At 44.1% G+C, this 16,022-nt stretch overlaps 1 protein-coding gene across 1 annotated transcript in view; it reads left to right on the forward strand.

Moving 5' to 3' along the window:
- The window catches only part of BLTP3B (bridge-like lipid transfer protein family member 3B), a 291,550-nt gene that overhangs the window by 248,382 nt on the left and 27,146 nt on the right, over nt 1–16,022 (forward strand). Inside the window, exon 18 of the mRNA XM_085653855.1 lies at nt 14,469–14,725. Within this exon, the coding sequence (XP_085509981.1) occupies nt 14,469–14,725 (257 nt within the window). The remainder of the gene's footprint in view (nt 1–14,468; nt 14,726–16,022) is intronic.

Consider the following 16,022-nt stretch of genomic DNA (forward strand, 5'->3'; position numbering starts at 1 on the left):
ATCGCCCCCCAGCAGCGAGCAGGCAATCAACGCCATGTTTTACCGCTGAACGGTACAGTGGCCAGGGGGGGGGGTCGTAACAAGGAGGCAATTCCACGCAGGTCTGCGCCGCAACAGGTGAAAGCCAACAGTCGCTTCCCCTCCCTCGGACTCTCTTTGCAGCCGACTAGGCAATAGAAGAAGGGGGTCCGCAGCCTTCCACAGCGCGGGCCACAGAGCGAAGCAGGAGACCCGCCACACCGGGGCTTACCCTATAGCTCCAGCCCGTCAGGCGAAAGGTGAAGGAGGTGTCCGGGCGTCTCTCCCCCGGCTCATCTGGTGACAATCCGTGGTGTGAGGCGGGATCGGGGCCGCGGGGCTCAGATTTGCGCCGGGGGTCCAGTGACTGCGGAGCTTCCAGGGGGCCGGCCAAGGCCACAATAGAGCAGGGGTCCAGCGCGGAGAACAAAGGCACCAAGAACTCCGGCATCCGGGCGGGCTCAGACTCCGGGAAAGCGGCGGCGCGGTCAGCGCGTCGTCGCGCACTTTGCACCTCGAAAATCGGCCAGGATAGGAATCAGGATGATAGTCCGAGGCCAAGGGCCGGCGGAGCCGGGCGCTCAAGCGTCTGCTCCCCAGTGGCTTAATTTTGATATCTTCTCCTTATATTGTCACTTCCCTGCGCAGGTTGTCCCTACCACTGTGTTCTTGTTATTTACCTTGCCAAATGAGGCTCAGTTATAGCGGAGATTGAGACTGACAGGGAACCAGTGTCTACCAACAAGCAGATATTAATCATGAGTTCAACACCATTGGCAAAAAAGATGTTTTCCTTTTTATTTCTAAATATATTTTTATTGTTTTTTTTCATTTATAAGAAAACATTTACAAAATTGAGCACCAAATCACATCTGTGAGGGGAAAAACAATAAATAAAAAAAGGGAAACCAAACTATGAAAGCTTAAACACTGGAGTCTGTATATGTGAAAATAATAGTGCTAGACGTGTGAGGGTAACAATATTGGCTTGTGTGACAGCATAAAGTCGTTGTGGAGGTGCCCTTGCGGTGTCGCCCTTGGGGAGACACCGTGCTGGTCAGTGCAAGGGGGGTGGGTCCACACAGGGGAACGGATGCTTTTCTTGCACCATTGATGTTCTGAGCTATATCTCCTGAGGAAGCGGAGAAGCTGGGGGGGAGATCAAGCTGAAAGAGGTTCGGGCAGCTATAACACTGGGAACTGTTAAACTCTATACTACTTTTGGGACAAATTGGCTCCCAAATTCATAGGGCTGCTAGAGATATGGGTCTTTTACCATTATCCCCCCATGAGGTTCTGGAGGCCCTAGTGGTGCCCCTGCTCAAACCAGGGAAACCGTCTTATGATAAAAAGGCACATCAGCCGTTTGCTGATGTTGAACATCTATTATAAGATCCTTAGCCGGATCCTTGCCACAAGGCTTCTCCCACGCATGCCCGACTCATACATTCTGACCAAGCAGGATGTATCCCTGGTCACAGTACTGCAATAAATATAAGGAGACTTCACAATCCTAGAGGCAGATACCTATTATCGGGAAGAAGCAACAGTCTTCGCGGTGGTTATAGAGGAGGCCTTTGACAGCCCAGATTGGGCATTTCTACACGCAGTTATGGAGCATTTTGGCCTGGACCACAGTGCTTTATGCGGACCCCACTGCCAGAGTACAGAGTGGGCACACTATCTCTGAATGTTATAGTATGGGCTGCAGAACCAGACAGGGTTGCCCTTTGTTGTCCTTTGTTACCTCTGTTGTTTTCCCTGGTAATGGAAACACTGGCCTGCCATGCCAGGGACGCTTATCGGGGAATAGAAATCAGAGGATGATGCCACCATATTGCTCTATATGTGGACGACCTCCTGATCTTTTTGCGGAACACAACCATGGCTCTGGAGGGTGCTCAAGTTCTGCTAGAGAAATTCAGCTTACTCTCTCGGCTGAGAGTTAATTGACAGAAATCGTACTGGTTCCCCACACTGGCAAACCACAACCCTCTGAGGGGTTTGGTGATGCTGCAATGGGAACCCTAATGCTTACAATACCAGGGGGTACAAATCTTTCATGATCCAACTGACCTACTTGAGGGGAATGTCGCATGGGCGATCTGGAGTTGCAGGGCGAACATGGAGTTTTGGAAAACGCTCACCCTCTCAGTTGCACGATGAGTTGCGGGGCGATCGGGGAAGGCATGTTGCATCCCCTCACCAGCCTTTGGACATGCTAGGAGGAGGACCTGGGAAACATCTTACCTGAGAATGACTGGACACCCCTACTGGAGAGGGTCCCTAATGTATCAGGAATCACCCGCTTTCAGCTCATAAACTTTTATATCTTACATCGGGCAGATCTCACTCCTCGCGACTAAATCGACACTGCAACATGACAAATGCGAGATGCCAGCGGTGTGGAAAGGAGGGGGTGGAATTCATGCACATGTTCTGGTATTGCCCAATAATTATTGCCTATTGGGAGGAGGTCACTACTGTGCTCACTTAGGTCATAGAGAGGGAGGTGCCTTGTGCCCCAGAACATTGCTTATTACATTGAGTTCCCCACACTGCTAAAACTAAAGCTTCAAGTAGGTTTCAGGACCTACCTTTTATACTTGCAAAGTAGGAAATTACATGAAATTGGAAGACACCGGGGGGGACCCAGGGTGGTGGTATGGCAGTCGAATTGGAACGATGGACGGGATATAAAAGTGAAGCGCTGCTCCGAGAAGCCAAAGGTGGACGTGGTTCAATAGACCTGGCCAGATCCTGGGAGACATTAGTAGACTGTGTAACGCATCCAGAGCCTTCTCCCTCGGAGGCATCAGAGGAGACCCCTTAGGACAGCGACAGCGGTAAGCTGGGATCGCTGACATTATATGGCTGATGCACCGTTGCCGACTCCATAACATTAACAACAGCCTCTTAGGGACGACCTGCACAGAGCTGTTTGTTTCAAAAAGTGCTAACTCATTTGATATGTAATGCAGGGGCCCGACAGAGGGGAGTGGGTGGATATATCATGGGGAGGGGGATACGTTTCAAAGCTCTAGTTTGCTAAGTATTGAACGTACATGTACAGAAAAGATTTTTGAAAATTGCATAACTATCTACAGTTAGATATGTAAAACCAAATAAAATCTGTATTGGAAAAAAATAACAATGGATAGACAAACTCTATAGTTAAGGCCAGTTTCTTCCACTTGCACGGTCTTAAGCACATATTCCATTTTCCGAAACATCTCTTTTCTACGCAGGCCACAAATGCTTTTATTCATGCACAACTGGAACATGTGATTGGCATCTTCTTAGGCATACCTAAAAAATGGATATCTTGCGCGGATATCTTAATAGTGATTAAGTATACTTTATGCACAAAATTGTTAATCAGCCAGCCCTACTTTTTCTAGCAAAACACTTTTAAGGTCCTCTTTTAGGTAGGCCATGTTAGGCTCAATAAACTCATACCTGGCTCATCAGAAAACCAATAGAACAAGAGCGTTCAGAGTTTCCGCCTCGAAGCTCTGGAAGGGTCTCCCACTATGTGCTAGAGAAAATCAACTGTAGAACACAGCTAAAAACCTTTATTCAGATCCACCGAGTCAGAAGTGCAAAGAAACATTCTTATGTGCCAGTGCTTTCTAAGAAAGGTTTAGATTGGATTGCCCAGATTAAACAATATATTTTATGACTCTCTTGAGGCCTACATACAATAACTTAAATGCCTATGCATATATACATCTGATCACAGGGGGTGGCGTTTAGTTACTGAGATTTGGTTCAATGTGAGAAAGATACATTTGAGAAAAATGCATTACAAAGCATGTAAGAGGTCAGGGTTTTCAAAAGATTCTGGATAAACATATCATTCAACTGGTCCGTCAGCTTAGCGTTTACTTCTTCTGTCTGGTTTTTGGAATGATCATATACTGATTAAAGGAGATAAACCCTTTGTGTCAGTAGGCCTTAAAAAACAGTAAAATTGTAATGTTAGACGTCTAAAGGACACGTAGCAATAATGGCTTGTTCAGACGATTCTTCGGACAGTTATGTTCTTAGCTACAGATTGTCTTCCAGGGGTACAGTGATTAACAAGCATTTACAATGCAATGGTCTCGGCATTGTTAAAGTTATTGGCATTGCTCATGACATTATTTTTGTTTATGTTTTTTAAACATTTAAAGAAACGGCATTGTTATTTACAATGTCAATAGCTTAATCTCTCTCAAATGCGAGACCTATTGCATTTGCACTCACACACAGCCACACACACAAAGCCACCCACACATAGAGCCACCTACAAAAAAGCCACACACACACACACACACACACACACACACACACACACACACACCCAACACACACACACACCCCCAACACACACACACCCCCCCAACACACACACCCCCCCCCAACACACACACACCCACCCCCAACACACACACACCCACCCCCCCAACACACACACACCCCCCCCAACACACACACACACCCCCCCCCCCAACACACACACCCCACACACAGCCACATAGATCTAGACACATTGATCTTGGGAGCCAAAGCAGGAGTGGCACCGTTGTTTCTAGATCTTTGCATTTATCACTAAAAATTAAGCATTTGAAAAAAAAAATGACTAATAAAAATTGACAGATTATCTGAAAGGAGGAAAAGACGTTTTGAGATTTATGATTTTTGAACCAGTGAAATAAAAAGGAAAGAAAAGTGTGCATCTGTGTGCGACACTCAAAGTGAAGGAAATAAATATCTACAAGAATGGAAAGGAATTGAGAGGATAAAAGAAAATGAAGTGGGAAAGAAAAAGAAATAAGAATAATATATGAGAAAAGAGGATAAGAAGAAGCGAGAGAAGGAAAGTATGTGTGTTTGTGTGAGACTCACTGGAGCGTCAGTTTCCGTGTGCACAGATCTCTGTCCTAAACCCGTGCGATGTCTACTCCCGGTCTTGTTTTCAGCCACTCACTGGGGCTCTAATAATGGCTGGTACAGCTGTGCAAGTGTTAGCGTGTGGTGAGACACGACGCAAGACACACCCTCTCAGTGAAGGGGGGGAGGGGCGGCTCCGGGGACACTCGTGCATGAGGCAAGGAATCAAAGTGCTGCCCACCCGCAGTTCCCCAACAATTTTAAGAAATGTAAACAATGAAAGCGCTTTAACTGGTCTGGGGACAGACTTTGCCAAACTGAAGAAATCTAGAAATATTACTTGTTAACCATCTGTATGTGGCACAGCGGCCTGCAACACGGGGCGCAGGAGGCGCTACACCAGCCCGCACAATTTGAAAGATTTTAGACAGAGAAGAACAATTAAGAGGCCATTTCGATGACCACGCAAGACACACCCTCTCAGTGAAGGGGTGGAGGGGCGGCTCCGGGGACACTCGTGCATGAGGCAAGGAATCCAAGTGCTGCCCACCCGCAGTTCCCCAACAATTTTAAGAAGTGTAAACAATGAAAGCGCTTTAACTGGTCTGGGGACAGACTTTGCCAAAACACTGACGAAATCTAGAATTAATACTTCTTAACCATCTGTATGTGGCACAGCGGCCTGTAACACGGGACGCAGGAGGCACTACACCAGCCCGCACAATTTGAAAGATTTTAGACAGAGAAGAACAATTATATATATGCTCAACATCTAGATGGGACTCGAGGTTACTTTGCCTCCGCCATTTTAGAAGGCATTTAAGAATATCAAACATATTCTTAAATGCCTTCTAAAATGGCAGAGGCAAAGTAACTTCTCAAGTCTCATCTCGATGTTTCACAAACGGGGTGATTTGGCTCGATCTTCTGCCGATCAAGTTGAGTATATAAAGAGACCCGGTGCGTAGGTAAATAATGAGGCATTTTTACGTACGTGCAGGAGATTTTTGAATCCCGGTAAGTAGTCGACCAGCATGAAGGTTGATGAGCATAGGATGCTGGCTTTGCTTTGTATTGTATCTGATTTTAGTAGCTTCGGCCCGAGGAGAGGGAGAGAGCGCCACCATGTTTCTCCGAGGTCAAGCAGAAATGCCTCAGAGAAACGCAGCGTCATTTTCAGATTCGGGGGCGTGTTTTTCTTTCTCTCCTCTTCCCATTGGCTGGAATGTTTACATTCCAGAGGAGAGAAAGAAACTAACCCCCCCCCCCCCCCCGAATCTGAAAAAGACGGGGCTTAAATAGACAGACGCCCCTCTCCTCCAATGGCTGGCCTCCGTTTAGGAAGCCAGCCAATGGAGAAGAGGGGCGGGTTCAAGCCCACTACTGAAAGACATTAAATCTCGCAAGCGCAGCCTTCGCTAGCCGAGACCTAAAAAGGAGAAGGGCTTAACCACATATGTAAAACAGGGTTTGTCAATTTGTTATTGACACATCCTTATTTGTAACCCCATCTAGACAATGTGGTGACTCTCCTACATCCAATTTCGTTTTTTTACTTAAGAACATTTTGTTGAGTTTGCGGGAGAGGAAAATTAATACAAAATTAGCATAAGAAAATGGAAATAAAGTAGTCACGTGCCCAATTCAACTGGCAATGGTAGACTACAACACTTTCGATAAGCTATTAACAATGAGAACGGATTTCAAGACAACAGAGAAATTAACATTAGTTTAAATATAGTATGTCGGGTCAGACACTCTTAATATTAAAGTTTCCTGAGTGAGACACATTAAAATAAAGACAGGGTATAAGAAGAGGTGGGTGGTATCAGTTGCTTTGAGGCCAGAATACCTAAGCATGACATATGTATTGGCCTACCTGATAGGGTTATGTGGATTATGTATGCTAGGATACAGGTCAGTGCCACATACCCGTATTGCATTTAAGATGATGTCATTGTCGTAATGTTAAGTTCACAATGGCTGAAACTACTTGAAGGCATTGCTCAAGGTAATGCCAACGAAGTCTGGAACTAGAGCATTAACACATTTACGATTGGCAGTTACCCAATCCAATGTTCACTGATGTGGTTAGAAGCACGTCAAGTAGCAGACTATTGTTTTTACTGAGTGTGTTTTCGGTTGGCACTGAAGGTGTCTTAGAGATGTATGGCCATTTATCCATACCGCGCACATAGGTTATTGATTAGGTGTGTTAGGTTTTTTTGTCCGCAGTCACCATGAGAAGTTTTACTTTATTTGCAATGTTTTGTTGCTCAGTTTTCAACTCAGTGGGTTCTGCCTAATAATTGTTGTGTCTAGCCCCACCAGCGATTATCGTCATAATTTAATACTAGCCCTGTTAAGGTCCTAACCAGGGATCTGAGAAACCTTCATTGTAATCTTACACTAGTATCTTTCAAATATGGGCACGCTAACTCGTGAAATCAACATGGGCTGTTAGAAGAAGCTAATACAAGGTGCAGGGCTTCTGGATCTAAGTGAGACACTTTGCAGGAAGTACAGCAACAGCAAGGAAAGTTAAACTTTTGTTACGCGGTTTATAGACTCTTGAAAATGGAAAGTACTTAGGGCCATATGGGTCAACATTCGTAATTGCGATCTCCAAATCGCGATTATTACTGAATCGCAATTTGGAAATTGCAATGACTAATGTATGAAACTTTTATTTTTAAAATAGCGATTCTCAGTGGTACATAAATTGACCTACTTCATGAATTTTAATGCAGTAGTTTGACATCATCACAGAGATGGTGGCTGGCTGAAGTCAGCAGACCACCATGTCTGTGATTGCTTTTAAATAACGCAGTCTTTTTTTGCTTACATGAAAATAATTTTCCTTAAAAGAAAACGGGATGCGTTAAAAAAAAAAAAGGTTATTTTTTTCCTTTCTTTTGTTTGTTTAAGAAGATTCAGTGGACCACTGCCTCCTCCTAAGCAAACTTTTTTACATTTACAAAAGGGAAGGGGTTTCCCATTGGACCCCTTCCCATTTGCGAATGCATTACCACGGCGCTTTTTTAGTCTGTGAGTCATTAATGTTTTGCAATCGGAATTTGGTCGCAGTACATTAATACTGGACAGAGATGGCACTATTTCAATTTATGAAGCACCTACTGGAAGAATAAATACTGTAATCATTGTTGATATCGAAGCTGAAGTGGATCTTTCATGGTACCTTATGAATGAGACCCACAGAGCCATTGTGCTTATTCAATCATACACATGTTCCAATTTACAGGCAAAAAGGGTATGATCCAGTGTATCTTTCTACAACCATTGCTCTCATCACTCTCATGAGACCATTTGCAAAACGCAGTTGTACAGTCCAAATTTTCTTTTCCAAGAATGCCTCAATCCAATACTGGATTCACAAATCCTGAGACCCAGGAAGGTCTGCGTGTGACCTAGGGAGGATTTGTGCATTGCATGATTAAAATAATAGTTTTAACATTTATTTAAATTTCAGGGAGGGAGGTCCCTTTGCCTCTTGCTCTGCCCCCCAACATGAGCCTGAAGGTCGGGGGGGCTCAACCTGCCCCCTTATGCCCTTTTTGTTATAATTTTTCCCCAACATGTTTGGAAATGGCAGCTGCAACAGAAATGTGTCAGTGCCACCCAGCCACTGAGAGAGCATCTGACTTAAAATATATATTTCCAACTGAACCTAAGATAACCACCTGAGATTAACTGCAGTTGTGCAAACTAATCGATTTTTGTCTTGTTCACAGTCTTAGAGATATAATTAATGATGACCGGAATCCTTTTAATATGAGTTAGGGTATCTCACTGAGGCAGAAAAAAAGTGCTGTAGCTCTGAACAGAATGCCACCCACCAAGGAACAGTGCACTTCAGTGTGTTTTTTTTGCCTTACTGCACGGAAGGTGGACTTAGAAATTGGTAGCAGGGACGCAGAGGGTGCAGTGTACCTACTGGAGATCACCACATGTTTGTAACACTTCCTCACCAAATCAAATGCAAGGCTATCCTGGGCTCATTCAAGGCATGCATCCTCTAGTCATGTGGCAGTCTTACATCCCAGAACTCAAAGTAGGCTTGTTGGCCTTGAACACTTTCACTTTCTTCCAGAGGACGGTTGCTCATATGCACTTCACGCTACCATAGGGACAAATACTTAAGGGTTCCAGGCTGTGTCTTGTGGAAATCCGTGAATTCTGGGACTAGAGTGCTCCCCTTCCTTCTGGAACTCAGCAAGTTCCTAATACAGTACTTTTCAGAGAGGCTCTCCTTCTCTGAGTTGCCTCCACTTAAATCACCCTTGTCAACTTTCCACATGACAACATAATCCCATCCAGACTGTCCATCAGGGCCTGCCACCTCTTTTTATTAAGAAACCCAACCCACTCAATGGAACAACTTCCCAGAAACACACAACAAACTGAAAAGGACCTGTAAGCCCCGCAATAAAAGATATTCCCATGATTTTATATGTGATGTCTCTAAGCTGCAAAGCGTCTGCAAGGAAATTTACCTGAAAATAAACCACCTAAATAAAAACTACTTGTAGCAACCACGTGACCTTGACCTTAGCACCTTGTGCTATTCATACTTGTTAATTTTTTGTTAACCGTAAATCAGAAATATGAAGGCAATCAAACTCAGAAGGCTTAATCCTCCTTAACTGAATGGCAATGAAAGGTCAAGAAGATACATTGGAAATCAGGCTGATCTAGGCTGCTGTGGGTTTACGTCTTTGTCAGTAAACGCAGCCTGTGTGACTCCAGTTGTCATCCAGGATAGACAGTTGCCGCCAGCTTCCTTCTGGGATGGTTGGTCTACTCAGTGCTTTCGTTGTCTCCCATCCATTCTGAAGATTAGCCATAATATCTCAAATAGCAGCCCAATTGCCTTAAAGTGATTGTGTGGACCAGACAGATTTGGTTCTTGACCCTTCAGTTATTGACAAAGGACAGAACCCCTTGTTTTCCTAAGACAAAACTCCCAATTTGGATAAAAGGACAGAGCATGTGTCCCTCCCTTTTGCTGCTGAACTTGACGGCTCGGTGTATGAGGTTCAAGCTTTAGTCTGATAATTCAACAGTAATGCAAGAGGCTGCAGCACACTCCTGCAGTGAGCATTGCAGCAACAGGTGTCTTTCATTTCCTTTCCCAGCACTGCACAGGATGAGTGATCAGTTCTTCTGGCCCATTAACAGCATTCTATTGCCTTGCAACCAGGGTATTTAAATCTATCCTTGTTGAACGCCTGTAATTGTGGCCTACACAAACACTCCAGAGAAGATGTTAGTTTTATTCTAGTAAACTGTAGGACGTTGGTTTGTCAGCTTGATGCACTTTTTTTGAGTAATCCCATACACAGGTATTTTAAATATTTTTCAAGCTTTGTTCGCTAACCCCGATGTTTACATCTGTGTAAATTAGCGGGTTTAAATCAAATATTTGTAAGACATTATTTTATCATCAGTGCCTAATATGTCAATGAACTGCAATCACTCTGCATTTTAGCTATAATCTTTGTTTCAGTAGCTATTGCTTGAATTTGAATCTCAGTTGTTCTTAAAATAATTTTTGCAAGCAGTATTCCCAGGTCGCAGAGCTAAAACCAATCTACTTGTTCCCACTTGGTAAGGGACTGAGCGGATAAACCGAGCAATACTTAGCTAGGGTGTGCGGGGCACACGACAGGATGGCCCTGCACCAATAGGTGCCAAGTAAGGTTCATTGTAGTTTGTATTACTGTGCAGGAGGCTTTGCTGTTCTACAGTGGCGTCACTAGGGTTGGTGTCACCCGGTGCGGGTAACTCATGGTGTCACCCCCTCACGGCTTACCGCATGGACCTCCTCCGCTCCGAGTCCGCCAGTGGACACAGTTGGCAAATAACGGGACCATACAGAATCCTTAGTAACGTTTGTAAATGTAGGTCCTATATTTACAAAGGCCATAGAAGAAAAATTGAATTCAACAAGGTCGGAGCCTGGGTTGCCATGGTCGCTATACACTTAGCCTGGTAAAAACAATTAAATAGCTCTTTTTATTCAAGTGAAATGCTCAAAGTGCAAGTTCATGAAAACTTTACACATGTGCAAAACACAGAACTACTTTTAGCTAAATGTTTGCTATATGTGGGTTAGGGCACTTGTCAAATTCCTTCAAGATAACTCAGAGGGTTAATGCTCTTTCGTGACAGAGTCAAGGTCCACTAAGTGTATTAGATATGGTAAAAACCAACTCACAAAAGTATCCGTTAATAGGGCTCAATCCAGCAAGAGATAATTCAGCAAAAGGTTGGGCAATCACTACTGCTATGATTTAAAGCGCCAAGAAACTATACCGTTCACGTTGTATTTTATAGGAAGAAGGGAACTCTTCAGCCAGGAGTGCTGCAAGGATGCAACTGATGTGGGTGGGGCGGGCTGTTACAAAGCCAGGGAGGAATGGTGGATGCTTCAGGTGCAAGCAGGGGGTGGTCTGAGTTACTGGGTATCAGAGCACGGGTGGTCGCAATGCAAGTTGTTCGTGATGCATGATGTAACGGCGCTACAGCACTCCTTCCTCCATTATCAAGTCCAGAGAAGTAGGTTATAGCTCTCTTTGTAACATGAAAGAAGCTCAGGTTTGAACACTAAAAATTGATCAGTCAGTCAAAGCTTTTTTATTTCGGTAATAATACCATAAAAAGACATAAATACATATGTACATTTAAAACATGATTAAATAACATTGCGTAGAGTGTAATCCATTAAGACATTAAGACAATTTCCATAAAACATACACAGTAAAAACGTGAACTTTTCCGCGAAGAGAAAAATGTTAAAATTAATCCAAAAGTCAAAAAAACGCAGTTTGAACATATTGAGAAATCGCATGTAAAGTGAAAGAACGGGTAAAATTGCAAGCTTGAATGCAGCTATTCCCCCTGCTCTGCGGGCCCTGTCTTTGTGCAGCAACAGGATGATATAGCAGCTTCCAACAAAAATCTAATTGTCTTTCGGAACTTTTGCAGTCATTGTTGTTTAGCAATAAAAGTGCGCTTCTTTGTTGCGACATGAAAAATGAAAGCAGAGGAAGCCCTGTCAATCAGGACCGGCTCCAGGAATTTTTTGTTGGGTGGGCCAAGGGTGCAATTGGGTGGGCCACTGCGGACCCAATTTGTCTTCTTCTAGCCTACAAGCCCTAGATTAGATTATATCTACTTGCAAACAGTCACCAGTATACAACGGATCAATTCTGTGTGTATACAGAGCATGTGGAGAGTTATTTGAAAGTAAGAGCGATGTCTGGATGTAAGTGCAAACCCTTAAATTCCAACAGGCCAGGTTTTAACACAAGTACTTCCAGGCCCGATTTATCCACTTTTCGACCATCCCACTCCTGTGTACCTTATCTCACAGCTGACCTTCGGGCCCCAGCCCCATATCAGCCCCATCCAGCTCTACTTTCATTATTCCCGTAAAAAACATTAGCAAAATCACCTTCAAACTTAAAACATTAAATATAGCAGTAACTATAATTAGCACGCACTTTAAAATATGTTCCACAGTTGCCCTAATGACCTGATTGCTAATTAAATAAAAACAGAAAGGCAATGACAGGGCCGGTTTTCTCGCTAGTATGTAATTCCGTCTACAGGGAATGTCACATGAGCCAATGAGGATTACAAGATGTAGGAATCACATGTCATCCATACTGGTGGGCAGTAAATTTAAAGAGGGTTTGGGCTGGGGAAGCACAAACTCAGGATTTAAAGCATACCGTAGTGGTTGGGGCTTGGCTTTACTAATAAAAATGTATATCGGCCCAAACTCTTTTTAGCAACATTAAAATAATGAAAGACTGGGGAATTTCTAACTTTATAGTAACACAAAAAAAGTGAAGTTCTAACTATACCATTCATGTTTGTCTGCAGCTCTTTGATGACAGTTCATAGCCACTGTCCTATGTTAGGATTGTAACTTTTGAACTGCAAGTAACACAAGAATCTCCGTGACAAAGGCAGTAACCCACTGAGCTATCCAAATAAAATACAGTTTATCTGCATTTCAAAACTACCAACAGGCAAAGGACTGCTCTCCAGCAGGATCATTAATCACCAGTTCTCTGGACATGTTTTATTGTTGCCTTGCATCCATGGCCATGATAATGATGTGCCTTGCTGGGCCTGTGCAGATTTTTAAAATAAAAACAAACAGTAACACATTCTCTGACCTACTCCTTGTGTCGCAGCCTGATCTGATAAGCAGCTGCAGGAGTCAGGAAAGGTGAATCAGAATAAACAAGCTTCTTTTCTCAAATGCTGAACAAAAATGGAAATATCCACGCAGCAGCACAGGACGGTAGGCAAAAGTTACTTGGTGTCAAATAAAGCATTTGTTCCCTTTGCCATGCCCCTAGTGTACTTGCACACACAGCCTGAGCCCACCCGAGCCCAGGCCCAATAACGCATCTCCCAGAATATGAAGAACAACAACGTTCGGAGGAACGTTTTAAATTAAAGTGCCCATTTTCTATTGGCCTTCATATCCTCACTGCGAGGGCCACCGGCCAAGGCTCATGTTTGGGTGGGCCAGCCGCCAGGCTCATGTTTGGGTGGGCCTGGCCCACCCGGCCCACCCTCTAGAACCGGGCCTGCTGTCAATGCGCACCGCACCGCCAGCGTGTGAGCAGTGTTGTTTGACTTCTTTTGTTTCCAGGAACCGAACCTGACCTATGAAAATGAAAATTAGTAAAGGCACTCGCCTCTCGGTTCCATACAAATGGCGCCCTCCGGAACTTGGCATCCGGTGCGGCGGCACCGCGGTCGCACCACTCTAAAGCCGGCACTGTGAATAGGCAATACCATACGCAATAATTATAATAGGCCACTCACCTACTGAGTTGGTGGCAGACAGGGTGGGGGGGGGGGGGACTACCTCGGTCGGCGCAAGCGGCTAGCCTTAAACCAGGCTCCGCTCCTGTCCTTAGAATAAAATTAAATTATAGTAGCGACGGCGACCTGAGACGAGACGTCCTCACCTCCCGAGTCCTCGCCCCTCGTGATGCCAAGTCACGCGCACTTGGGGCCCATTGCGCATGCGGGATTCGGATTCCCGGATTCCAAAACAACATCGCCGACTGCACCCCTCTAGTGACGACGTCACTGCCGAGGCGCGCAGACGCGGCGGAGGAGGAGACAGTGCGCGCTGCGCACAGGCACCTCCTGCTCAATAGTTAGGTTGCGTCGTTGCGTTTCTGGTTTCTCAATTCTCTCTGCAGTACTGCTCTGCACCACACCACACCAACCGGACCGGCCCTTTGATGTCACCCCCCGTGAGGGTGTCACCCGGTGCAGTCCGCACCCCCATAGTGACGCCGCTGCTGTTCTAAAACATAATGAATTACGCTACAGAAATACAAGGAAAAGATGATCATACTCTCTGCCAGCAAAGTTATATATTATATACTTGCTCAACATATTTATGTTAATATATGAATTATTAGCTGTGATATAACTAAGAATGATCTAATTCGACTGTGTTAGTCCTTCTTTTACAATATATGTGTCTTAGAACGTCTTGTATTTGCTTTGTACAGGCTCTGATTGTAAAGCATGTGTCGATGAGAAGACAACCTCTCCTGAAATACGTTTGAGATTAGAAAGCGGGCCTAATGCAATAATACACTCTCTGCTTGCTGAGAAAAATGGATATCTGCAGTGCCATATAGAAAACTTTAAGTCGGAGTTCCTCACATCTTCCCTTACGAATATTCAGCATTTCGTAGAAGAGGAGACTGCTCCTGAAGTCATGCCTATGAGGATAAAGGTTTCTGACACATGCATTTGTTTAAAAGTAAGTTAAATATGTTATAATGATTGAGTCTATCGATTTCTGTTATGTTAAATCAGTACTTTTATATAAAGTATACGTAATGGATGTTAATTATTGGTACCCAGGAGTATTCTTGAATTTCCCCTTGTACACTTGGCACGTCTTTGTTTCACCTGACCTTGGGAGTCATGAAGGACGCAACGGCACAGACGCTTTATATGTCCTTAAGAGTCCTGTTGACTTTTCCTTGTCCTCAGCAGCAAACAGCAGGCTGTTCAACACCCTTTCATGGGACAAGGTGACTTCCATGTGATGACTTTGGGGCTCAGACCGTCGGCAGTGCCAATTCTGCTATTCATAATATTTGGTGAATCAATGTCCCTGGCTCACTTCACATTTTATGCTCCTAGTTAATGGGAAGACCACCCTTCAATGCTGCACGTTGAACAGCTCTTGTAATCTACTAATCCCAAATAAAATTCAGTGTCTAAATTGGAATTAGATTAGAATTGAAATGAAACACTAAATCGATTAGAATTTGTCTATGACAAGAGGAGAAGCGTTCTCTTACGATCTGGCCTAAAATATAAAGCCATGCTTGGTGTATTCACTAAGGTGGTTGTAGCTAGGGTAAATCTTTGTATGATATCTGAAATTAGATCAAATATAGTGTGATCCACTGTGGATTTTATTATGGCACCGATGAACAGAGGCAACACAGTTAGTGACTGTGCGGTGCTCTTCAGTGGTTCTTGCAGCTACCATAGACATGGACGATGGTCGATGGGCTCTGGCCAGGGCAATAATTCCTGACACCCTAGACAACATGCCATTTTACATCTACTCTCTAAATATCGGATCTATTATTTTGTGATTCTAGGAACATTCTCGCACCCTGGCATACAGGCATAAATGATTGATCAGAATTGTCTTGTGGTAGAAACAACTTTACACTGAGGTACCACTAGTTTCATACTCCTATACTTGAGAGAAATTAGAAGGAGCTGTAATGGTGCAGTTTTGCTAAATGAGTTATACATTCCACACCCATCATGAAATAGTGAGGTCAGCGATCCTAATTCAAGAGATATTGTCAAAATGCAATTTTAAATTGTCGTAAAGTATAAAATGTTGGTGGGCAGGGAGTGCAAAGTAACGGGAGACTGGAAAGAACAGTCAGGAATACAATGCCAGCTGTGAGGCATAAAATACAACCATGCTGTGTAATTGGAGCAAGCAGGGACCACATTTGGGACTCAGTCGAAATTACTTAGAAGGTGGTACCTGCTCAAGTGAACTACCTTTTTGGAATAGACTT

This window comes from Triturus cristatus, chromosome 4_1 (assembly GCF_964204655.1).
Source record: "Triturus cristatus chromosome 4_1, aTriCri1.1, whole genome shotgun sequence".
Classification (NCBI taxonomy): Eukaryota; Metazoa; Chordata; class Amphibia; order Caudata; family Salamandridae; genus Triturus; species Triturus cristatus.